This window comes from Pipistrellus hanaki, assembly GCF_964339955.1.
Source record: "Pipistrellus hanaki genome assembly, chromosome: 8".
In the NCBI taxonomy this organism is placed as follows: domain Eukaryota; kingdom Metazoa; phylum Chordata; class Mammalia; order Chiroptera; family Vespertilionidae; genus Pipistrellus; species Pipistrellus hanaki.
Window position 1 is genome coordinate 40,840,499 of NC_140510.1, and position 25,647 is coordinate 40,866,145.

Consider the following 25,647-nt stretch of genomic DNA (forward strand, 5'->3'; position numbering starts at 1 on the left):
CTGAGTTCTACTCGCAGTGCCTGACAGAGTATGTGCACAACAAATGTTAGCTATTATTGTTATCTCTGTCACTGTTCTTAAGTTACTCCTTGGTCAACTTAAATGCCATTAAAAGACATTGTGCTGTTGCTCATCTGTTTAGGTTAGCTGTGTAAATGTATCTTTAATGGCAGCAAACAGTTACATAATGCTTTACCACTTTAAAAAGCCTTTCACCTGCATTATTTCATAATTAACATAAGTTTCCTGCCTTATCTTAAAATTCCAGAACTTCTCCATTAACTTCTTAAATTACTTGCACCTTTAGATATCATAAACTACTTTTTCTTCAATAGCACCTCAAACTTCATCTTTATAGATATTTCAGAAGGAAAGCAGTGCAGCCAACAGTAATGAGAAAACAGTCGCTCAAGATGGGTCCTGGCCACTATGGACAAATCAAGGTCCAAACCTGGTTCCCAGGCAGGAGGCAATAAAAGCTGACTTTGTTAGCACACAGGGAACAATTCAGTCTCCAAGCGGCAGACTCACATTAACCAAGTTTTAAAGCCTAACATACGAAATCATAATGCCAACCCATTTATTTATGATGAGATATATTGCTTTCACATGGACTGAAATAACTGCAAAAGCATAACTAGCACAATCTTTGTTTTTAAGCAGATCTATGGAAAGACAAATTATAAGAAGGTTTTTGCTGAGGTTGGAGCCTTAAAAAACCTACTTAATAAATGATTCAGAATGCTTAGCATCTCTGTTAGGTAGCCCACTGTACCTCCCCTACAATGAAGTGTCCTTCATTTGAGGAGATAAATGCTTTCAGGACACTACTAAATATCTGTCTCCCGTAGAAAATGCTAATGTTACTCTCCAGTGTTCTCTCCCCACCCTTCATTTATCTTACCATTTCCCTTGGTTAAAGATATGTCCTGTCTTTAAGTTGCAAATGCATTGAATCATGTCAAAATAAGTGACACCCCGTCTCTTTGCAAATACATCCTTTTCATAGGAGAACTGTCTACTTGTTCCTTGGGGGATGTCTCACTTTCATCATCATGTGTAATAATCCAGTAACTAAATTTCAAAATTTCTATAAAAACGTGCTGGAATAAATTACTTTTAGGAATATATTACTATATTTTCCATGCCACCTTCTATGAAACTAGTTTAAAAGGAAGAATTTAATTTAATTTTGTGTGGTGGCTTTAAATAAAGCATTCTAAAACTTGCGACTCAAAATGTGTCCCATGTACAAGCAGCATGAGACTCACTTGGGATCTCTGGTCCCACCCCAGGTCTATGGAATCAGAATCTGTATTAAACAAGATCCTCGGGTGATAAGTACTAGTATGCCATCTGCTTAGGTATGTCAACAATAACAGATGCTTTGCTTTGCTAATACCAGTTTAATTCTATCTCAGTTGCTGTGACATTGTAGACACGAACCATCTCTTCACTTTTCTCCCCTGGAGCCCAATCTTGACTTTATTTCTTATAAGCATTTCTGCTTCGTATAGAATCAAATTTGAACAGAATGTGGTGTGGGATGTATATGAGCCTGAGAAAAGTCTATTAATGTTAAGTGTTTAATAAAAGACTAAACTTTGGAAGCATAACTGAACGTTCAGCAGTATGAAATCAACACTCACTTTCTTACTGATGTAGTATGGGTCCAGGTCCTCCAGGGGCTCTGACACCATCTCAGGAGGGATGTCTCCATAAATAAATGGGAGGTTTTTTCCAGCTTCCAAGTCACCATTTGGCTTTGGTTTGTTCTCGTCATCATTGTCTTGTTCTCTCTTGGGGTTCTTGGCTTTCTCTTCTGCAGCACGTTTTTCGATAGCAGCAAGGGATTCTCTAGTGAAAAGGCGGAAGCTCTCAGGCCCCGGGGGTACCAGCAGTGCCTGTGCCATCTTTTCATCCTGCACATTTAATCACGTTTAGCTTCTTGCATAAGAATTGCCTGTTAACAAACAAAAATGAATGAGAATTAGGAAAGCAAATGAATGAGAGGGATTAAGAAAATCATCCAAGATGTTATTTAATGTTCCTTCTAGTAATGTTTTAAAAGTAGCACACCACAAATTTTAATTTGGAAACATCATAATTCAATCTAAAGTTTTCAATAAGCCAATTTCTAGAAGTCTATTGAAACTCTGTTCTGAGCCAAAATATAGTAATATACTTTTGGTAAAAAGAGTAATGCTTGTCAATAAAATACTTCAGGACTCATATTTCTCTCACCTCTCCTTTTATCACATCTTACTCTCCAAATAAAGACATTAAAGAAAAGACAATATTATAGACTGACTCATAGAATCTCAGGATAGGACAGAAGTTTTGCATAACCCAGCCCTGTGCTAGTCATCAGCATCATTGATCACTGCTTCTCCAGGGAAGGTCTGACCAGCAGCAGGTACAGTTGAAGTCAAGACTTTGTTTCTTTTTTGGCTTTCCTTTTGGATCCTTCTGGGACATCTTCTGAGACAATGCAGAATATGGCAGAGGAATGAGGGGGAAGGTAGGTTTACAGTTGTTCTTATGGAAAATAATACAATTCTATATAATAAAACCCTAATATGCAAATAGACCGAACGATGGAACTACCAGTCACTATGACACACACTGACAAACCAGGGAGCAGATGCTCAACACAGGAGCTGCCCCTTGCTGGTCAGTGTGCTCCCACCAGGGGAGTGCCACTCAGACAGAAGCCAGGCTCACGATTGGCAAGCACAGTGATGGTGGCAGGAGCCTCTCTTGCCTCTGCTACAGGTGGCCGGTAAGGAGTGAGGAGTCCTGGACTGTTAGAGCACCAGACTGCAAGAGGGATGTCTGACTGCTGGCTTAGGCCCTATCCCTGGGGGAAATTGTGCCTAAGCCAGCAGGCAGACATCCCCTGAGGGGTCCCACACTAAGAGAGGGTGCAGACTAGGCTGAGGGGACCCTCCTCCCCGCGAGTGCAGAAATTTCATGCATCAGGCCTCTAGTAATCCTATAAAATAAAAAGGTAATATGCAAATTGACCATAATGGCAGAATGACTGAGAACAACCACCAGGGGACAGACGCTCAATGCAGGAGCTGCCCACTGTGGTCAGTGTGCTCCCACAGCGGGAGCTCTGCTCAGCCACAAGCCAGACTAAGGGCTGCGAGCACAGTCGTCTGGCAGGAGCCTCTCCTGCCTCCTTGGCAGCACTAAGCTGGCAGATGGACATCCTCTGAGGGCTCCAAGGCTGCAAGAGAGCACAGGCTGGGCTGAAGGACACCCCCACTCCCACCCTGAGTGCATGAATTTTTGTGTACAGGCCTCTAGTTAATAAATAATAACACTGCATTTTGCATACTCAAAATTGTGATTCTACTTTTATCCAACCCTGTATATTTATTTCATTTTCTAATCTGATGCTCTTTAACTATTCTAAGACAATTTTCAGATGCTTCCTGAATCTTTCATTTGGTGTAGTAGTTAAAAGCATGGAATATGGCCTTACTGGCATGGCTCAATGGTTGAGCATTGACCTATGAACCCGGAGGTCATGGTTTGATTTCCTGTCAGGGCAAATCAGGCTTAATCCCCAATGTTGGGTATGCATGAGACAGTCAATCAATGATTCTCTCTCATAATTGATATTTCTATCTCTCTTTCCCTCTTCCTTCCTCTCTGAAATCAATTTAAAAAATTAAAACACATGGAATATGGAGTTAGAACCCTTTGTTCTAAACCCTGGCTCTGTGACTTGTGAGCTACATGACTTTGTAAAATGTAACCCTCAGTGCTTCAGCCTTCAGCCATAAAAAGGGATAAGAGAACTGACCTCCAAGGTCATTGTAAGGAATAAATTAAAGAATTTACATTAAGTGTTTAGAATAGTTTCTGGAATTAGTAAACACTATTTTAGTGTCAGTGATCATAATCTAATGATCCTCAGTTCCTCCAGCTATTACTCCTGTTTGGTTTCAGGCATTTTTACAATTTGAGTCACTTTTTAAAGTAAGGTCTTGATTTGCTGGGACCACAACTGACCACAGAGCTCCAGGAATGGGCTGGAAAGTGAAGAGCACAGGGTGGAAGGGGGTGTTCACACATGCCTACCACCTGGCTGGGAGAGGAAAGAGAGACGGCAGACATGTGGAGTCACCTTGCTCAGTTTCCCAGGGAAGGAGGAAAAATTGTATCTTCTGGAAATGTGACAGTACTGTCCAAAATACAGGAAATCAGGTACATAAGTTTTGAATCATAAGTTAATAGTTACTTTGGATTGTGCCAAAAAATCAATATGAAAACAGAAACAATAACAACATAATATGAGTGCATCAGTCGTCTTGTAGAATGATCTAAAACCACAGCATCAAAGTAGTCATCCAAGTCATCTGTCACATTTTCCCTGTCCCCGTCCGCCCACCTAGCCCTTGCCTAGTCTGCACTAGTCTGGTCTCCATGGTCATTTATCCCCCAGTGGCTTTCTAATTGTTAGCAGTGTGTTGCATATCCAGAAACTCTGGATCCTATAGTAACATAAGAAAAATTGTATAGTTTTATATCATTTTTTTTTTTAGTTTAAATTTGGATTACTGGTTCCCAATTCTGTTCTAATGACAAAAAATGATTTTAATAGCTGTTCTTTTTAAATGGAATTTGTATTTATAATATGACATTATTATATTCCTTGCTACTACGAAGGCATAAAATATTATAATAGATTTGTCATAAATCGTGTCATTTTCCCCACTAGGTCTGAAAAAGACCTTCTGATTTGAGGCGGAGTAGGGTTGTTTTGTGACTTTTTTTTTTTTTGTACTTCATTAAGTGGTATGTGAATGCGAATCAGAAGGTTTGAGAACAGTTCTTCTGTTTTATTCAAAAATAGTCAACTATTAATATACAGCAGAATCAGTGTTTTCTTCTATATCATGTCAGTTTTGATGGGCACATAATTGATCCAGCTCGAGGCTGTGTGGAATAATCACAGCTTTTATACTTTTGAGTATGGAAGGAGTTTGCCCTTAACTGTAAGTCTTAGATACCCAGAGATGCGTGATTCTCTCATCGCCTGTCATGTACTGAATGGGTAAGTTCTTCTCAAATGCTCAATGAAAATGGAACAGCATGGCAAACCTGTCTTAAGAAGTTTCTGTGAAACATGGTAGCTTTCTTAGGGGAAAAGAAAGGCTGCTTTTGTATTTGAGCTCACAATGATTGTGGTTTCTTTATAGACAATGGAATGAAAAACATGTAGCAATCAGAATGAGAGATCTGGGTTAGCACTGAGTATGTCACTAACAGTTTGCCTGTGTCATTTAACCTTCCTCAACCTCAGTGTCATTGAAGTGCCTTATCGTATATGTGGTAGCACTTTGCCACAAGAAATACTCATTTAGGAATCCAAAATGGCTGCACAGGTAAACACCTAACCGCAGCCGCACACAACAATTTCAATAAAATACAACTAAAATATAAAATGGACATTACCCAGAACTACAGGAAAGTCGACCGACTGGAAATTCTACAACAAGAAGGAAAGAGAAAACCAGAAGGAAAATCAGAGGAGCTGTAAAAGCCTAAGGTACGGAGACACGTTGCCCGCGGAGCGGACGGAGCCGGAAAGGAGGGGTGGCTGAGTGCCTGGCTGGCATTCCCTAGCGGGAAGGAGATAAAAGCTCCAGACTGTGCTGAACCCCAGACCCAACAGTGCTGAACCCCAGTTCTAGGCCAGACCCTGGGGACCCAGGCACATACAGAGGAAGCTGGGCTGTAAGGCGGAAACCCAGGGGAGTGGCGAAAGGAGGTCCCGGAGGCACACACATTGCACACAGAGAATGGATGGTTGGCTGTGCCGTGGAATTGCCCTGGTGGGAAGGAAACAAAAGCTCCAGACTGCTCTGAACCCCACGTCCAATCCCACTTCCAACTGAAATGAACCCCAGTTCTGGGCTCAATGGGGGAGAGACTAGACTGTTTGGTAGCAGGTGAAACTCGAGGGCACCTCACCTCAGAGGTGCTTGCAGCGAGTACCGAAGGACCCTGAAAAACACTGAGACTCAGGAACCGCATAGGGCAGGCTGATGGAAGCCAAGGCTGTAGGCTCCACCCCGAAACTCCGCCCCATCCAAGCTGAAACAGAGACTTTTAAAGCTACCAACTCAGGGAAGCTGCGAAAATGCCGAGACAAGAAAAATAGATCACAAACTAAAGGAATGGAGTACAAAAAGCGACTGGATATAGAGTTCAAAACCACGCTTATAAGGTTTTTCAAGAATTTCTTAGAAAAGATCGATAAGACCTATGAGGATATGAAAAGGGATCAACTAGAAATAATAAGGAATCAACAAGAAATAATAAGGGATCAACAAGAAATAAAGAATACATTGTCTAAAATAAAAAATATTATACAGAGTCCTAAAAACAGAATGGAAGATCGCAAGAATCAAGTCAAAGATTTGGAACATGAAGAGCCAGAAGACACTCCTCTGCAGAAGCAAGAAGGCAAGAGAATCCAGAAAGTTGAAGATAATGTAAGAAACCTCTGGGACAGCTTCAAGCAAACCAACATAAGAATTATGGGGATCCCATAAAATGAGAGAGAGCAAGATATCGAAAACATACTGAAATAGTGACAGAAAACTTCCCCCACCTGGTGAAAGAATTAGACTTACAAGTCCAGGAAGCTCACAGAATCCCAAACAAAAGGAATCCAAAGAAGACCACACCAAGACAAATCATAATCAAAATTCCAAGAGCAAACGACAAAGAGAGAATATTAGAAGCAGCAAGAGCAAAGAAGGTAGTTACCTATAAAGGAGCACCTAAATGATTGTCAGCTGATTTCTCAACAGAAACCATGCAGACCAGACGGGAATGGCAAGAAATATTCAAGGTGATGAATAGTAAGAACCTACAGCCAAAAATAATCTACCCAGCAAAGCTATCACTCAGAATCGAAGGCCAGATAAAGAGCTTCACTAATAAAAAAAAAAAAAGCTAAAGGAATTCATCACCACCAAACCAGAATTATATGAATTGCTGAAGGAGGTTCTTTCGGAAGAGAAAGTAAATAAAGATAAAAATTATGAACAACAAATACGTAACTATCAACAAGTGAATCTAAAATCCAAGGAAATTAAAAAAAAATCTGATGAACAATATTAACTGTTGAATATAATAGAATCAGAGGTATGGAAGGGGAGTGAACTGACGATTCTCGGGGAAAGGGGAGAGGGGGGTGTGGGAAGAGACCGAACATAAACTGTGCACCTATGGATGAGGACAATGGGGAGTGGGGAAAGGGCAGAGGGTGGGGTGGGAACCTGGTGGAGGAGAGCAATGGAGGGGGTGGGGAAGAGGAACATTTGTAATAATATGAACAATAAAGATTTATTTTAAAAAATACTCATTTAATTGGACTCTCCTGGCTGCTAAGTTTTAAAATGAAATTAGGCTAAAAGCATTTAATGTGGAAATCTTTCAATAATCTTTGGAGATGACTCTGATTTCTCTGAAATGTTATAGAACAAGGACCATCACAAAATCATGAATATTTATTTAAAAAGTAAATAGTTCTGTACCTTCGTGTTCACTTATCAAGGCTAGAATAAAGAATCTGAGTCTTGGTCAAAAGGAAGCAAAGAAGTCTCTTTGAAATTCCTATACTCTTATCTCTTACATCCTGAGAAGCCAACCAGTCCCCGACTCAGCTTTTCCTCTGAAAGGGGAACTATTTGGATAGGCAGAGACAGGGAGGAGAGTTTCCGGTGGCCCCACCTGCAGCTTTGCTGTTTAGAAACCTCTCCTAGTTCTTTGGAAGTTCTATTTTTAATTTTAATTCTAGTTTAAAATTTTTTCTTCTCTTTTGTTCCTTGTGATCTTATTATACAAAACTCTTACATAATTTTATATTCTTAATAGAGCAGACTTTTAAAAATTAATTCCTGCCGATGACTTGGTGTGGAATATATATTATTAATGAATATATGTGCATTATAATTTATTAAAATACATCAAATTTAATATGCCAAATTTTCTCCAGAACTGTCCTTGCAAGGACAAAAAAGATAAGAATAAAAAAGATCTGAGATGATCTCTTAGATTAACACTAGTGTCTCTATGTGGGAATGTGTGTGAGTCAAGCAAAAGCATCCCTCTGTTAATTAATAAAAGGATTGTGGTTCAAATTATCCTGTTATGGGGATGAACCACAGAAGTTCAAACCTGGAAGGGAATTAGGATAATTCAGGGAATATTTATTGAAAGACTACTGTGCATCAGTACTGTGCTTGGAGTACATACCTGTGGTCCCTGCCCTTAGGGAGCTGGCCGTCTCTTGGGAGAGACAGGTATTTATGCAAATGATTATAATGCAATTATATATAGCTGGCTATTTCTGCGCTCCATAAAAGGGAACAATTTCTTCTGCCAAGGGAAGGAAAGGAAGGAGGGGTGTGGTTCATGCAACTTTCCCTGAGGAAGGGATAGTGAGGTAGGTTTTATAGACTATTTGGGATATGACCAGTTAGATGTGGCGGTGCTAGTTGGGGGAGGGTTAGTAGAAAGGCCTATCTGTAGAGACATCTAAGCAAGAAGACAGCATGTTCATGGATCTAGAAATAACAAAGAGCCCGGAGAGCTGGGAGGTACTATAAGGAGTTTATTATGCATGGAGACTAACCTGCCCAAAAGGGAATGGGAAGAGGAAGGGCTAGAAAGTTAGGCAGGATATAGATCACTAAAGGTCTTGTACAGCACACTAAGGTAAGCCAGGGATGGGGAGTGACATGATCAATTTGAAGATTAGAAAGATGGTGGCAGTTAGAAGTGTAAACAAATAGGAACTAACCTTAGAACAAACGGTTTTCAAAAGTTTGATTTCAGGATCCTTTTATACCCTTAAAAATCATTGGTTACCTCAAAGAGCTTTTGTTTATGGGGGGACTTATCTACCCATGTTTACCATATTCAAAATTAAAAGAAAAATTTATAAATGTTTATTAACTTAATAGTAAACTATTGTATGTTTATATATATACTAGTAAAACAAATGTTTAGTGACAATAACTATATTAACCCAAATGAAAAGAATTGAGCGAGAATGAATTTGTTTTACATTTAGGCAAATCTCCTCATTGTCTAGCTTAATGAAAATAGCTAGATTCTTTTAAAATATATATATATTCTTATTTATTTCAGAGAGGAAGGGAGAGAGAGAGATGGAAAAATCAGTGATGGGACAGAATAATTGATCGACTGCCTCCTGCAGACCCTGTGCTAGGGATCAAACCTTCAACCCAGGCATGTACCCTTTACCAGAATTGAACCTGGGATGCTTCAGTCCACAGGCCAATGCTCTATCCACTGAGCCAAACCAGCTAGGGCTACAGCTAGATTTTTATATCTGTTTCTGAGTTCAATCTGTTGAGATATGCTGTTTTTATCCAAACAAATTAAGAAAATTCTCACATATAAATTATCATATATATATATATATATATATATATATATATATATATATATATATGGAAGAGGAAAATTTTAAGTTAATTGCCTTTTCAGGCAATTGTGATATTCTTCTTGGATAAACACTAAAACTACAAATGGCAGGTTTGTTTGTTTTTAATAATTAGTTTTAAAATGGAACCTGGACAGATACATGCAAAAAAAAATAAAACTAGACCACCAACTTACACCATATACAAAAATAAACTCAAAATGGATAAAGGAATTAAACGTAACATAGGAAACCATAAAAATCTTAGAGGATTCCACAGGCAGCAAAATATCAGACATATGCCAAAGCAATTTCTACACCAATACAGCTCTTAGGGCAATGGAAACTAAAGAAAAGATAAACAAATGAGACTACATCAAAATAAAAAACCTCTGCATAGAAAAATAAACCATCAATAAAACAACAAGAAAGCCCACTGCATGGGAGAGCATATTTGCCAATGTTATCTCCGATAAGAGTTTAATTTCCAACACTTACAGGGAACTCATACAACTTAACAAAAGGAAGATAAACAGCCCAATCAAAAAATAGGCAATGGACCTAAATAGATACTTTTTGAAAAAGGACATACAGAAGGTCAAGAAATATCTGAAAACATGCTCAAAGTCACTAATAATCTGAGAGATGCAAATTAAAATGACAATGAGGTACCATCTTATACCTGTCAGAATGGCTATCATCAACAAATCAACAAATGATAAGTGTGGGTGAGGATGTGGAGTAAAAGGAACCCTCGTGTGCTACTGGTGGGAATGCAGACATGCAGACTGGTGCAGCCACTGTGGAGAACAGTAGGAGTTCCTAAAAAAAAAAAAAAAAAAAAAAAAAAGAAATTCCCATTTGACCCAGTGATCCCACTTCTAGGAATATATCCCAAGAAACTACAAACATCAATCAGAAAGGATATATGCACCCCTATGTTCATAGCAGCACATTTTGCAATAGCTAAGATATGGAAACAGCCTAAGTGCCCATCAGCAAATGAGTGTATTCAAAAACTGTGGTACAGCTACACAGTGGAATACTACGCTGCTGTAAAAAGGAAGGAATTCCTACCACCTGCAACAGCATGATGCTAAATGAAATAAGTCAGTTGGAGAAAGATAAAATATGACATGACCTCACGCATTTGTTGAATATATTGAACAAAATAAACTGATGAACAAAAATAGATCCAGAGACAGAGAAGCATTGATCCAGACCATCAAACCTCAGAGGTAAGGTAGTGGAGGGTTGGGGAAAGAAGAAGAGATCAACCAAAGGACTTTTAAGTATACATATAAACATAACCAATGGACACAGATACTAGGGGGTCAGGAGACTAGTGGGGAGTGGAAAATGGGGGGGGATAAGGACATATATATAAAGAAACAGGGTCCCTCACATTCAAAATGACTGAAAGCTCGACGGAACACCAGAAGTCAGTCCTGCAGTCAGTGTTGGGTTGGCACTGAGTGCCACTGGTGTGGGGATGGTGACCCAGCACTGACTGCTGAAGGGCTGCAGATCAGGCCTGGAGAGAGGCCTGAGAAGAGAGTTAGAGTCTGATCCACAGCCTTTGTGGCAGCTGTTCATCAGCTGTTGCCTCCCTTTTTCTCTTCAGGCTTTGACAGCAGCCAGGCCTCTATTCTCTCTGGGCCTCCACGAGAGCTGTTGATCAGCCCTGCTTCTATGATCAGGCCCAGAGATAGGCCTGGAGATGCTGACTGGCATAGAAACCAACAAATCAAAACCAAATCTGGGTGAATTGTGAAGAGCCAATGGCTGCCTAGGAGTTGGAGCTTTTGACACTGACTGGCATAGAAACTGACCAATCAGAACCAAATCTGGGTGAATTGTGAAGAGCCAATAGCTGCCGATGAGGTGAAGCCTTTGATGCTGATTGGCATAGAAATTGACCAATCAGAACAAAATCTGGTTGAATTGTGAGGAGCCAAAGGCTGCCTAGGAGATAGAGTTTTTGACACTGACTGGCATAGAAACTTACCAGTCAGAACCAAATCTGGATGAACTGTGAGGAGCCAATAGTTGCCTAGGAGGTGGAGCTTTTGATGCTGATTGGCATAGAAATCAACCAATCAGAACCTACTCTGGGTGAACTGTGAAAGAAGAACCTAAGGTGGGGGCTGAGGAGGTGTTTTAAGAACAACAGCTGTTTGGTGTAAGGTGTAAGAAAGCAATTCAATTTTTTAATGATCAGTTTGGTAGTATAGTGGATATGGCTGGCTATCAGTCCAGATATAGTGATTATGTGTTTTTTTTTCTGCCAAGAGCATCTCATCCTACTGAAAAAGCTCCCCCCCCCCCAATTTAAGCAATCCTATTTTATATAATCTATCTATACTAATACAAGGGAAATATGCTAATTAGACCAGGTCGACCAGCCATCCTTCAGACATCTGACTTTTTCCAGACAAAGCCATGATGGTAGGAGCCAAGTCAGAGGCAGTTAGGGGCAATCAGGCCAGCAGGGGAGGGCAGTTGGGGGTGATGAGGCAGTTAGGGGCAATCATGCTGGCAGGGGAGAGCAATTAGGGGCAAGATTAGGCTGGCAGGGGAGGGCAGTTTGGTGCAATCATACTGGCAGGTAGAGGCAGTTAGGGGCAATAAGGCAGGCAGACAGAGAGGTTAGAGGATATCAGGAAGGGAGGGGGGCAAGGTAGGGGCATTGGGCAAAGTAGGGGCGATCAAGTCTGCAGGCAGGTGAGTGTTAGGAGCCAGTCATCCCAGATTGAGAGAGGGATGTCTGACTGTCAGTACAGGGATTGGGCCTAAACCAGCAGTCATATGTCCCCCGAGGGGTCCCAGACTGGAGAGGGTGCAGGCCAGGCTGGCTTTTGTGCACCAGGCCTCTAGTACTTTAATAAAGAAAAAATACATAAATAAAATTAATAGAAAATGGAGCCTGAAACTATATTAATGTACTTTAATTGATCTTGCCCTTTGTATGGATTTTATTCCATCTAAATGAATAATCTAGACAATATTGGCACATTATTATGCATATTTTCCAAAGTTTGACAAATTTCATTATGTAACATTCAAAAACATTTGTTAATATCATCACTGAACTCACGAGAAAAGTGATAATGCATTGGGAGGCTGTCAAGCTCCCAGGAGCAGGTAAAAGTTTTCCAAAATTCCAATTTCCACTTGAAAGCTCCAGTTTTCACTGTCAACAAATGCTGTCATTTGCTTTTCCTGAAGTAAAAGGCTTACCTTTTGTTCATTTTCTGAGAAAATATCTGCCTCATACCTGTGTTTGAATAACCATAGTTTGTCAGTTCTGTTTTCAGTGAAAATGGTGTTCTATGAAAAGATAGGAGTGGCTCATTCAGCTCCTGACTCACAATCAGACAAGTGCTTTTCCTTGAAGCAATCATGTGCTTCTGTATGCAGCAGAAATGCTTTCTGTATTCTTCCCATTTCATCATACAGAATATTAAAACTATGTGTTCTTTAGACTCTATATTGTTAATAAAGTTAGTAATAGGTACTGCTTCATCACTGATGTTCTTACGTGAACCGACATGTGGACTGCTTCAGTTCAATGCTGCTGCCTTGATTCTTGCTAAGCCTTTAGCAGCTTTACCCCCAGGACTTTGGCAGTTGAGTACAAATACCAAAACAGTGGGAAAAAGGCATATGCCATCTTGGTATTATTAAGAAAATAATGTGGCAGAAACCGGTTTGGCTCAGTGGTAGAGCGTCGGTCTGCGGACTGAAGGGTCCCAGGTTCGATTCTGGTCAAGGGCATGTACCTTGGTTGCAGGCACATTCCCAGTAGGGGGTGTGCAGGAGGCAGCTGGTCGGTGTTTCTCTCTCATCGACGTTTCTAGCTCTCTATCTCTCTTCCTTCCTCTCTGTAAAAAATCAATAAAATATATTTAAAAAAAAAATAATGTGGACCTCATAGTCCCCCTAAAAGGGATTCAGGAACCATCCCTCACCCCCACCCCAGTTGCCTGCAAACCACCTTTTGAGAACAGGTGAACAGGGAGGAAGCCGATGGACACCAGTGGTCTAGGGCAGTGAGCCACATGCGGCTCTTTGGAACCTTGAGTTTTTAGCAAAGGCCAGCTTAGGAGCACCTTAATTAAGTTAATAACAATTAACTACCTACATAGTTTAAGTTTAAAAATTTGGCTCTTAAAAGAAATTTCAATTGTTGTACTGTTGATATTTGGCTCTGTTGACTAATGAGTTTGCCAACCACTGGTCTAAAGACATTTTGACCAAATCTCCAAGGACAGAGTCTAGGTGATCAGAACAGTATTCAAGCCAAAACCGGTTTGGCTCAGTGGTAGAGCGTCGGTCTGCAGACTGAAAGGTCCTAGGTTCGATTCCAGTCAAGGGCATGTACATTGGTTGCGGGCACATCCCCGGTAGGGGGTGTGCAAGAGGCAGCTGGTCTATGTTTCTCTCTCATTGACATTTCTAGCTCTCTATCTCTCTCCCTTCCTCCTCTCTGTAAAATATCAATAAAATGTATTTTTTTTAAAAAAAAGAACAGTATTCAAGTTCTGGTTCTGCTATGCTTTAGCGGTGTGATCTTGGACAATTGTTTTTATCTTTATACTCTTTAGGTGACCTAACTGCACACTATCTGAATTATTTGGAGATATTAATAGTGCATACTTTAGAGCTAAAGCATATACTAGTAAGTGACAAAATGCACCTAGAGGGTAAGCACAGCATCTAGAAGACAGTAGGTCAATAAGTCAGAGAGAAAACAAATCATGGCCAAAACTGTCTTTAAGGCAAAAGAAGGAGAGAGAAAACCATTGAGATTTTGTGATGACTTGATCTGAGGGAGAGAGAAGGAAGAACTACAAGCTCATTCCCAGATTGTCATTAACCCAACAGAGAAGTGGAGGTTTGTAGGGCATGATAATAAATTCTGTTTTGGATTTATTTAATTTGAGATGCCTGTGAGACAACTGGGTGTCTAATTAGAATAGGGGTCTGAGACTTAGGAAAGCCATCTGGGCTGGGAAATATTAAGAAATCAATGGTTGAAATTGAAGCTAAGAATATGCATTACATCGTCTAGGATAAAAATTGGAAAGATGAAGAGGCAGGACTCCTGTGACTACCAATTTTTAAGGAGAGAGAACACAGAGGGTATTAGACAAAGAAGTCAGAGCATTTATATGGATGCCAAAGGAGGAATTTCCAAGATGCTAATTAAGAGGCATACATTGGATTTGACAGTTAGTCCAACTCCCTGACTTTAAAGTAAATGAGGTTCAGGCACAGAGAAGCTAAGTAATCTTCACTCAAATGTCTACTGACAAATAATTATTTCTCTGAGACAAAGCATTTCCATACATTCTATTCTTGACTGACTTCCTATTATACTTGGCATTTTTATTTTGAATCTTACAATTGTGTGATTTGTTTGTAAAGACCTAAGCTATATATAAATAACTACAGAAAAATAGTTATCATAGTTCAATTCTGTTTTCTAGGCTCACATATCTGTATGCTATGATGCTAACATACGCTTCTGAAACTATATGAAGCCATATTTGTTAATGAATCAGAATCTAAAAAAAATGGCACAGTAAACATTTGGGATATGCTGTGGCATCACTAGGGCAAAATGGAAGTTTATTTTATTTTATTATTTTATTATTATTGGTTATATAGACCACGAGTTCTCATCTTGTTGAATTTTCCATAATGTCAGTTTGGCAAATTGTATTGGCCTATTATCTGATAGTATCAACAATCAATCTCTCTCTCTCTCTCTCTCTCTCTCTCTCTCTCTCTCTCTCTCTCTCTCTTCTCTCTCTCAGTTTTGATGATTATGTTACAGACAAAATCAATTAGTTCTGGTCTATTACCATGGAAACAAATTTATGTCAGAGGCTGTAAATTTGCCATCTTCAAGGATGGAAAGTTGCTCTGTGTCTTACAACTTGAAAGATTAGGGGTGTTCTTGATGGAGAGAGAGTTGTTAAGAAAAGTCTGGGTCATTTACTGGGGCAAGGATGCTGTGTTTTCTTTGTATCTACAAAAGTTACTATTATAGGAAAGACACAATCTAAAAGACAGGATGAACCAATTAATCACTCTCCTATAGAAAAAGGTTATTAATATTTTCAAAAGGAATTTTCATTTTGGGTTCATGATTGTCAAGTATTAGTATTTAGCATATGTTTTCAGGTAGAATGTGACCAAGAGCATCATATATTACTGCAGGCATACAGAGAACACTCAGCACATTAGGACAACCATTGAACACACTTCCAAAGCAGAATTAAATACTATTTTCAATATTTCCAAAGCTTTGAAATAATGCCTGGTTATTACCTAGCTAACTAGGCGGCTTTGAAGATTAAATAATAGTAGATAAGACCATTGAATGATTACTATGACTTAGACATTCTATTATGTGATTTATGAATATTAACTTATTTAATCACCCTTATAAACTTAAGAGGTTGGTATTTTATTATTATTCTCATCTTACAGATCAAAAAATTGAGATGCAGGTAAGTTAGATAATTTATCAATGTTACAAGAGTAATAAGTCAAGGAAGGAGCCAGGATTTAAACCCAGTTGATTCAGGAAATAGCCTACAAAATGATATGTTTAGTTTATCTTTTCTGAAATTGAATTAGGATGAGTTAGCTACTTTATTGGGTGGTTGCTATGTATAGAGGCCCATGTTATGAATGGGGTGATGCAACCTAAGAAATATAGCATTAATCCTCACCTTTGTTTTATTATAGAAGATGAAACAAACATGAATGAATAAATAACAAAAGTAAAATCCACTTCTAATATATTCATGTTCATATGTATGTTTAGCACTTTGGAGTTATCTAGAGGTAAATTAAAAGCATAGGCCACTTTCTCCTATGTCATGTACCTCTTGTTGTCATTGTGGTGTCAAAGAATTCAGCATTCCTCCTAGTCTGAATAAACCTATTGAGAAAATAAGTATAGCAAAGAAAGTACTATTCCATGGCCAAATACAAATTAAGTCTAGAATTTCACTACCATTGTTCCTTCCTGTTAAACATATGACTGTACAGAAACAAATATTTTATTGACTTGCTAATCTATATATTTAAAACTCTAATAAGTAAATAGACTGAACGGCAGAACAACAGAACAACCGGGTCACTATGATGTGGGCATGCGGGGAACATGGCAGGCATTGGTTGCAATGGGATAGTAGAGCAGGTGAGCAGGGGTGCCAGACCAAGGTGGGGCACCAGTCGCTGTCATCAGGGCAAGCCTCTGGTGGTTACTGAAAATCCTTTGCTCCTACAGACTGGGATCCCACCTCACACTCGCACCTACTGCTGGCTCCAGCCCAATACTCACCTGCTGCAGAGCCAGAGCTGCGGCTCACACCCGCTGTTGGCACCTGGTGCTGCCCCAATCACTGGTTGCCATCAGCAGTTGTGAGCAGCAGCTGCTGCCTCCAATCGCCCCTGAGGGCTTCTCCACCTCCCCCTGCTCCTGAGGGACAATTGGGGTAGCAGCCACTGCTTGCACCCTCTCACTGCACTGGCCCCAAGTGCTTGCTCTGGGTGGGCAGCAGGTGCCAGCAGGGTCGGCACCAGCAGTGCTGGAGCGGTTGCCTGCAGTGCTTAATAAGAGAATCTACATCTGCTTTTCTCTACTTGGACTCAGTGTCATGCCCCTGGAAAGAAATAGCTATATGAAAGCATGAGCTCATCTCAATCTTCAGAACAATTTTTTACCTTGGAAATAATTAGCTTCCAGGAGATGAACTTCCTTTCCTGTGACTTTGTTTTTACCAGACAGCTATAAGCTCAGAGAGACAACTGCTTATTAATAACACCAATTAAGCCAACATAATTATAAACAAGCCAGAACTACTGGTTTTATTAGCTCCTGATTTTTTCTCTTGTATGTTTGCAAAATGAAATTGTCTGTTCAACTCCCCAATATTCATTCCACTTCAGAGCTCCGTGCGAATCATTGGTTAAGGAATGGGCATGTGGTCCAAATCTGGCCAACAAAAGGTGAGCAGTCCACCACGTGGGTGTCTGTGAAAGAAGGAGACCACGGAGATGGAATTCTCTGCTCTCTGGACCTCATTGCACTGGGATATGATACGTGGCATTACTCCAACTTACAATCAGAAGGGCTGACATTCCGAGGGCAAAGCTGACACACTGAGGGCGGCGGATCACAGAGACCGCTCTACCCCATGGGCTCTGGATGGATCACTCAGCTCTTGAATCCACACCACCTCTGCACTGCTTGTTACACTCAATAAACATTCTTCTTGACTAAGACCATTTTAGACAGCTTTACTAGTGATCAGCAGCCAATACACCAAACAAATAAATACTCCTTGTTGGTTCAAAAACTTGGACAGTTCAGAAGCCAGCTTACAACCAAATACTAAACACGTATTTGGATGTCTTTCACTCCACGCAAAATGGTGAGCTATGGATCCAGTTGCCAAATAAATATAATAAAATGCAAGTAAGTACAATCCTGGGTTATTTACTAAATATTCGGGCTGATATCTTTCTTAAAAATAAAATAAAAACTTGGGTTCATCTTTTTCTCTTATCAGGAGCCCTTGGCATCATTGCATTCCCTGAGATCATCTCTGCCATGTCCCTATCTACGCTTGCCTTTTCGTTCTGCTCTAACTGTCCTTGTGAGCTAATAGAGATTTTAGTTTACTTCCCACAAACACAAATGTATACCCACTAGTAGCTTAAGCACCTTCACAGTACCTTTTTCCGGAAGAGCTCCAGGCCACTTCTGGGAATTATCTCATTTGTCGTATAGGATCCTAGAAGAGATTCTGTGTCTTTGCCCCAGTAAGCCAGTACTCCTTGACAGATATCTCGTCTCCGAGGAACTCTGATGAGGCTTGACGTCAGCGTTCTTGTTCCAGGGTCTGTGTAGTGTAGAAAAGGAGCACAGGTGAAGTTAGTCCAGTGTTCTGGGCGTTTGGACTGAATTGGTTGCTCTGGCTCTGGCTCTGGCTCTGGGTTTTCATACTTTGTTTACTCATAGCCCTCGATTGAGAACGTAGGCCTGATGCCGAGCAAGTTGTTTGACCCTTGTCAGCAGTGCCCCTGGGGGTGCTCAAGGAAGGATGGGGCCAGGAGCCAGCGCCAGGGTCCTGGGTCGGGTGGGCTCTCCTTCCTCCCCCGGCTCTGATTCAGGCATTCTTTCTGAAGGCACGCTAGAGTCCAGAGTATCTTCCTGTTCGTCACCTCGTGTGTGTGTCTCACCCCCCTCCTCCTCTCTTTACTTCCCCTTTGTTTCTTTTCTTCAAAAGCCAGAAAGACCAAAGAAGCAGACCAGTGGAGCATGTGGTTACAGTGTTTTAGTTCCTTTTCAGCTCCTCTTCCTCTCTACCTAAAGCCCTATATGATAATATGAGTAAGGTAAGACCAATAAACTGTATCCAATGGCTTCTAAGAGTAAGCTTTAGTCAAGCAAAGATGAAAAAACCAGCACACTAAGCCGAGGCATAATATCCATTTCAGTATAACCATCTGATGTTATATTCCTATCAGCTGCAACCATTAGCAATGGCTTAGCCCAGTTAAACCGGTGACTATTTCAACTGAGAATATAAATAATTTTAAAGTCAACAATTGATGTGTAAAATAATATTTATTTAATTCACTTATACAATGCCCATAACCCTAACTGGTCATGGATTCTCACCAATAAGCTTTCCTTTATAATTTACTATGACAAAAAATACTAGTACATTAAATCTCACTTTTTTATCTTATGCATACTTTTAAAAAATCTTTGACTCCTGATAAGAACTCACTCCTAAGCCACCAGTCATTTCTTGAATCTGTCATCAGAGTGATTTTTCTAAAACATGTATCCTACCACTATTAAAAATCTGGGCACCAGTGATTTGTAGTCAGTGTAGCAAATGCCTTTATGATCTGGCCCTGCCTCTTCTCCCTCAGCTTTCACTTTGTAGTAACACAGACCTGGCTCTGTCATTCACTAGCTGTGTGACATCAAACATGTTACCTAACCAATCTACTTTTTAGTTTCCCGTCTATTTTGGGGGATTATAATACCCAGCAAAATAGGGCTGGTGTTAGAATTAAATGAGATTATATATGCATATGTAAAGACACTTGCAAAGTATCTGGTTTAAAGTAGGTTTTCCATAAAAGCTGGAGGTTTTAATAGTATCAGAGGTGATAATAACAGCAACAGTAGTATTATAGTTATCATTTTCTTTTCTTTTTTTTAATATATTTTATTGATTTTGTACAGAGAAGGAGGGAGAGAGATAGAGAGTTAGAAACATCGATGAGAGAGAGTTATCCATCAGCTGCCTCTTGCACACCCCCTACTGGGGATGTGCCCCGCAACCAAGGTACATGCCCTTGACCGGAATCGAACCCGGGACCTTTCAGTCCCCAAGCCAACGCTCTATCCATTGAGCCAAACTGGTTTCAGCTAGTTATCATTTTCTATAAGATGATAATAACTCTAATACTATCCATCAAACAGACCCATGCATTAGAGCACATGTGTCAAACACAAGGCCCGCGGGCCAAATCCAGCCCACCAGGCCTTGCAATGTGGCCCGCACCGCGCTGTCATCACTGCACTCCGCTGTCAGTTTATGACATTGTCAGTTTATGACTGTTCAGTAAACCATTCGGCCCGCGATTTAGGCTGGATTTTAGATTTTGGCCCCTTCTCTGATTGAGTTCGACACCCCTACATTAGAGTATAAAGCATTAAATTATTAAATAAATGTATAATCTTTCAATAAATGTTAGTTCCCTCTTCTTGACAGCCACAGGTTATTTAATGTTACTTTCCTTCTCACAACACATAAGCAACTGGGTTTTAAATAGCTTGGTCTCCAGTCTGACATATGTAATGAGCATAATGTTAAATAACCAAAATATGGGGACAGGGAGGGGGATGAGGTGAGGAAGGCTGAACATCAGAGGGACTAAGAAGAAATGGAGGAGCAGGAGAGTGAAGTTGGAGAAAGCATCCGGAAGGTTCTCATCTGCCTGTGTTCTCGCTCTTATTCCAACAACTGAAAACACTTGGAAGCCCAGGGTTTTAACATTGAAATGAGTCTTTCAGGTCATCTAGCTTCACCATTCGCGGTTTTAAGCAGTGGTTCCTAAAACTGAGCATCAGTGAGCTCATTGAAAATCAATGATTAGCAGATCAGAAAAACAGTTTATGGCCTGGGCTCCAAATGTAAGAGATTTTTTCCCTCCCAATTCCAAGAATCCATGGGAAATAGCTCCGAGTTCTGTGTGTGGCATCATGATCCACTTTAGGCCTCATATTTCAAGTTGCATATGTCTCAGTAAGATGTGTAGCTCTTTAAAAGCTGAGCATAGCTCACAGATTAACCATAATATAAAATTGCATGTCTTGAGTTAACAGACAATCGGGATTCTTAAAAGCAGTTCTGAGCTTCCCTTGGGTTATTTGTTAAAGAATCACATTTCTGGGTTCAATCTCTGGAGACTCCGAAAAAGTTAGGGTGGGGCAAGACCCAAGAATTTGCATTTTAAACAAACTTCCTACATGAATCTGGAGCAGGTGGCACACGGGTTACAATTTGAGAAGACTGCTCTGAAGGAGAAGAGTAGATTCCTGGAAATAGGAGATGGTGCTTTATACAATCAAGGCTTGGATTCAGCTCTAATGTTCTCAGTAAGTAAGAACAAGTAGAAGCGAGCCAGATCACAGGCTTTTATTTTTATTATATTTTCCTTTCTATTTTAGAAAAACAGAACAAAAACAATTTCTGCCTTGACTGTGTGGTTCAGTGGTTGAGCAGCGACCCAGGAACCAAAAATTAACAGATTCCATTCCTGGTCAGGGCACATGCCTGGGTTGGGAGCTCAATCCCCAGTAGGGGGCGTGCAGGAGGCAGCCATTCAATGATCATACGGTATTCTCTCATTGATGTTTCTATCTCTCTCTCTAAAAATCAATAAAAACATATTTTTAAAAAAGCATCATAATTAAAACAAACAGTTCCTAAAGGCTGAATATGAAAAGAAAAAACTTCCTCTGAGAACTAAACTGAAGAAAGAAATTTTGCTTAGGCCATAGCATTAGGGACACTACATAACATTGCTTAACAGATGTCTTAAATTTAATTTTACAAAAAAAACAACAACAAGGTTTAATCTAATAAATCTTCTCCTGATGGCTAAAATCAAACTCAGTCAATCCCATTTAAAAAGTGGTGGAATAAAATGGTTCAGGACTTTACTTTTAGATTACCTAATACAAGTGCTGGAACAAGAGAATTCCCCCCAAATGGAGAGTGTGCTTTTGAAGTTACCTTCATAGAATTCAGCGTTTGGAAATTCAGAGGAAGTTCACGCCACAAGCAAGAAAGTGACAGCTCAAAGAGCAGGACAGAGGCTGCTCTGAAAAAAGTGGGTGTCACTAGAGAATGTTGGGCAAAATTGTTTTAATTATTTTTCTTCACCCATTTTCATTTTTTCTATAGATGTTGCTAACTATAATACTAATATCAACAACTTGATATTTAAGATATGAATTTAACTGTTTATAGTGTGTGTTACTTTACTTTATCCTGACAGTTTATTTGTCCTTTCAAATGGTCTAGCCCCTAAAGCTTTTTAAATGTTTGTCTTATTCCAACTCCATTGTATTTAACCATCATTTTGTCTTTCTAGTTTATCCTTTAATTATTTGGGGCCATTTATTCTATTTTCTTTTCCTTTCGTTCCATTTTTATCTTCTTTTATGCTGACAGCATGATGTACCTGCTTCAGAATTTTCCAGTTCAAAACCATTTCTGTCACGCATTCGGCTGTGAAACCCCAGGGACCCGGCTCTGTGCGAGGCTGCAGCAGATCCACAGCTGTGGCCCGGGGACGCCCAGACTTCCCCAGCAGGTCCCCGCAGCGGCTCCCCTGGGGCAGGGGCAGCCTTCCATCTGGGTGGGAATGCCAGTTGGTGCTTCAAGGTCTGAAATAGTCTTACCTCACCAGCTGCTCATCTGGGTTGAGACCCTTATCAAGGAGATAACTTCACATGGCTAAACCACCCACACGTTATACAGTGAAATACTAGAAGTTTGTCTAGGAAGCAAACCGTCCGTCCACTGCTCTGGGGGCTCCAGACATACTCCTGAATCAGTGTGACCATCCAAAGGCTTCGTGGTGGTCACGATAAGTGAAAATCTGGGGTTCCTTTCTTTGCATTTTATAAAGTTCATTCTGCCTTCACTCTAAAAATGTTGCACCCAGGAGGTCATCTGGTCTCGCCACTTGCGTTTTTAAGCAGCAGTCCCTAAAACCGAACATCAGAATCACCTGGAGGACTTTGTGTTGAAACACTGCTTGTCAGGTCTCACCCCAGAGTTGCTGATTCTGCAGATATGGGAGAGGTCCCAAATTCTGCATTTCTACAAGCACACAGATGTTGCTGTTGCCACTGGCCCAGCACCACACTTTGACAATGACTTTATTGACAATTACTAAATAATTTTATTGATTTCAGAGAGGAGGGAGAGGGAGATAGAAACATCAGTGAGAGAGGATCATCGATTAGCTGCCTCCTGCATGACCCCCTCCCCCACATTCAGGATCAAGCCCTCAACCTCGTCATTAGCCCCAACCGGAAATCGAACCTCAACTTCTTGGTCAGAGATTGATGCTCAACCGCCCAGCCACACCAGCTGGGTATATTGCTCTCATTTTTATGATTTCTCAAAGATGACAATCACAGCTTCTACTGTCTCATTTGTTCATTCATTTAATGTCCTGTGCTATCATTCCTCCAAACCTGGAACTTTGGAATGATTTATGGCAGTGTTTCACAGAAGCATGTGATAGCTTCTTCACTGTCTCCCTCCCAGCTGAGTCCCCTGCAGCCTCATTTCACCCAGCAGTCAGAGTGCTTTGGGGAAAACAGAAATCAAATCATGTTCTTTTGCTGCTCAGAAGCCCAGAGGCTACCCAGGGAAAAGGCTAAACTCCTTCCAGTTGTCTTTATGATACAGCCTTCCAGTTCCCTAGCTAAATTCATCTTTTCCTGCTCCCCGCCTCTCTCACTCCTCTCTAGCCCAAGTGGCTTCTGGCTGTGCTCTGCACCAGCCAAGCACACGTACACGGTTCTGGCTCTCAGGAACACTCTTCCTCTAGACAGCTGAATGCTTAACTCCCTGATCTCCTTCAAGTCTTGGCAAAAGTTTACCTTCTCAAAGAGACCTGCTGTGCTTTTCTTTCAGCTTCTTATCCCACTCTATTGTTTCCAAAGCACTTATCATCTTATTATGTAGTATATTGGAGGCCCAATGCATGAAATTCATGCATGGAGGGAGGGGGGGTCCCTCAACCTGGCCTCCATCTCTCCAATCTGGAACTCCTGGGATATGTTCAACTGCCTCTCTAAATCTGGACTGCTGGCTCCTAACTGCTCACCTGCCTGCCTGCCTGATCGCCCCTAACCACCTGTCAGCCTGATTGCCCCTAACTGCTCCCCTATCAGCCTAATTACCCGTAATGACCTCTGCCTCTCCCCACACCCAGGACCCAGGCCAGCTTCACCTGAGCTGACTGCAGCCCCTGGCATAAGGGACTGTGGGGTGGGTTGGTCCCCATTCCTCTTTCCCCAGTGTTGAGTGTCAGAGCCATTATGGCGTGATGGCATGAGGGCGTGATAGCTATTTGCATATTAGCTCTTTATTATATAGGTAAATTTGTTTATTTATGTTGATTATTTATTTTCTGTCTCTCCTGGGAAGACTATAAGCCTTGAAGTAAGCAAGCATTAATAAATATCTGTTGAAAACAACTTCTTAGAATGAATTCTACAACATCCCAGCTCAACCTGGCAGCCATTGGCCATGTGCAGTAGCTGAAGGCTTGAAATGTTGCTAGTGCCAAATTTTGAAATGAGAATGTTTTGGGCATGCCATTTCTTTTGGATTTTTTTCAAGTTAGCATCTACACATTTTAAGAAATATGTTGGCCTCATATTTCTATTGAAGAGTGCTGGTCTACAAACACCTTTCTCCTACTCCTTCACCCTCCTCCAACGGATCAAAGCCATAAACAAATTCATGAATTAAGGAAGGAGGTGATCCCCTAGTCTGAGATCCTCTAGAAAGCACAGCAGCTTTCTCTAGATTAATTCTCAGTATTACTTGGTCAGATTGTTCTTCTTGTCCTTATGTAATAGGATTTTGGATGAAGAAACACTACAGTGAAAATGCTCTGTTCATAAGCAAACATCTGTGTGCGTGCATGTGTAAGCATGTGGAGCAGAAAGGGCATTTAAATCAGAATACAACAGACTTATAGGAAGCTTTCTCTTTTGAAATAAGTTGGCATCATGACAAATAGAAAGCAAACAGCATCCTCAGCCCAATAATCAATCCTTGATCCACATTCCTACCCTCACATCAGTTTTGCTTCAGCCATAATAGCCTTCTGAGTTGCCCTGGGCCATGTTTCCCCTGCTGCTTGCTGGTGCTTGTGCTTTAGGCAATTTCTTTCCAGGCAACCACAGACTGTTTACTGACTGTAATCAAAATGACAGCGCACTGTTTTTACAACCGAGTGTGGAGTTGATGGCTTTTTTCACTTGGCAACCTGAGGGAACTTGAGAACAGGGATCTTGAGGTACAACCTGCTACTTCAAGATGGTGGTGCCTGCTTGACAAGTTTCCTTTACTCCTTTGGGGTTTAAAATACAAAGCCCAGAGCTGAGTGGCTGTAGTCACTGCCTTCACATCAGTGCTAGTGGTAAAGGCAACTGGAGCACAGGTGGTTTCAGGTGGGGCAGATGTTCAGCCTGCACATAATTCTTCACCAGCCAGAAGCCAGCACTACTTTCTCTACCAAGCATGCCCCACAATAGATGGCCATAGTGCTGGGGAATCGGATCGCTGTGAGGCGGTGACTGTGTAATATCCCCAGCCCCATCATTTTAGAAATACGTTTTAATGGAAATATAAGGAAGAAGGGAAGGAAAACAGAAGAAAAGGAATGAAACTTGGACTTCAGGTAAAATATATGTTAGATTTGTATTTACCAACACTTGCTATGACATAGTACACACTCAACATCTCTGATGTTCAGTGTCCACATTTGTAAAAGAGACAGTGAGGAGGGAAATTGACTGG

At 40.8% G+C, this 25,647-nt stretch overlaps 1 protein-coding gene across 3 annotated transcripts in view; it reads right to left on the minus strand.

Moving 5' to 3' along the window:
- Positions 1-25,647, minus strand: part of SCN3A (sodium voltage-gated channel alpha subunit 3) — a 117,902-nt gene that overhangs the window by 81,032 nt on the left and 11,223 nt on the right. For all 3 annotated transcript variants that reach the window (XM_084891578.1, XM_084891577.1, XM_084891579.1), the window contains exons 2-3: positions 18,242-18,408; positions 1,650-1,963 (exon numbers count right to left, since the gene is read on the minus strand). In XM_084891578.1, coding sequence (XP_084747704.1) covers positions 1,650-1,913 — 264 coding nt within the window. In that variant the 5' untranslated portion in view covers positions 1,914-1,963; positions 18,242-18,408. The remainder of the gene's footprint in view (positions 1-1,649; positions 1,964-18,241; positions 18,409-25,647) is intronic.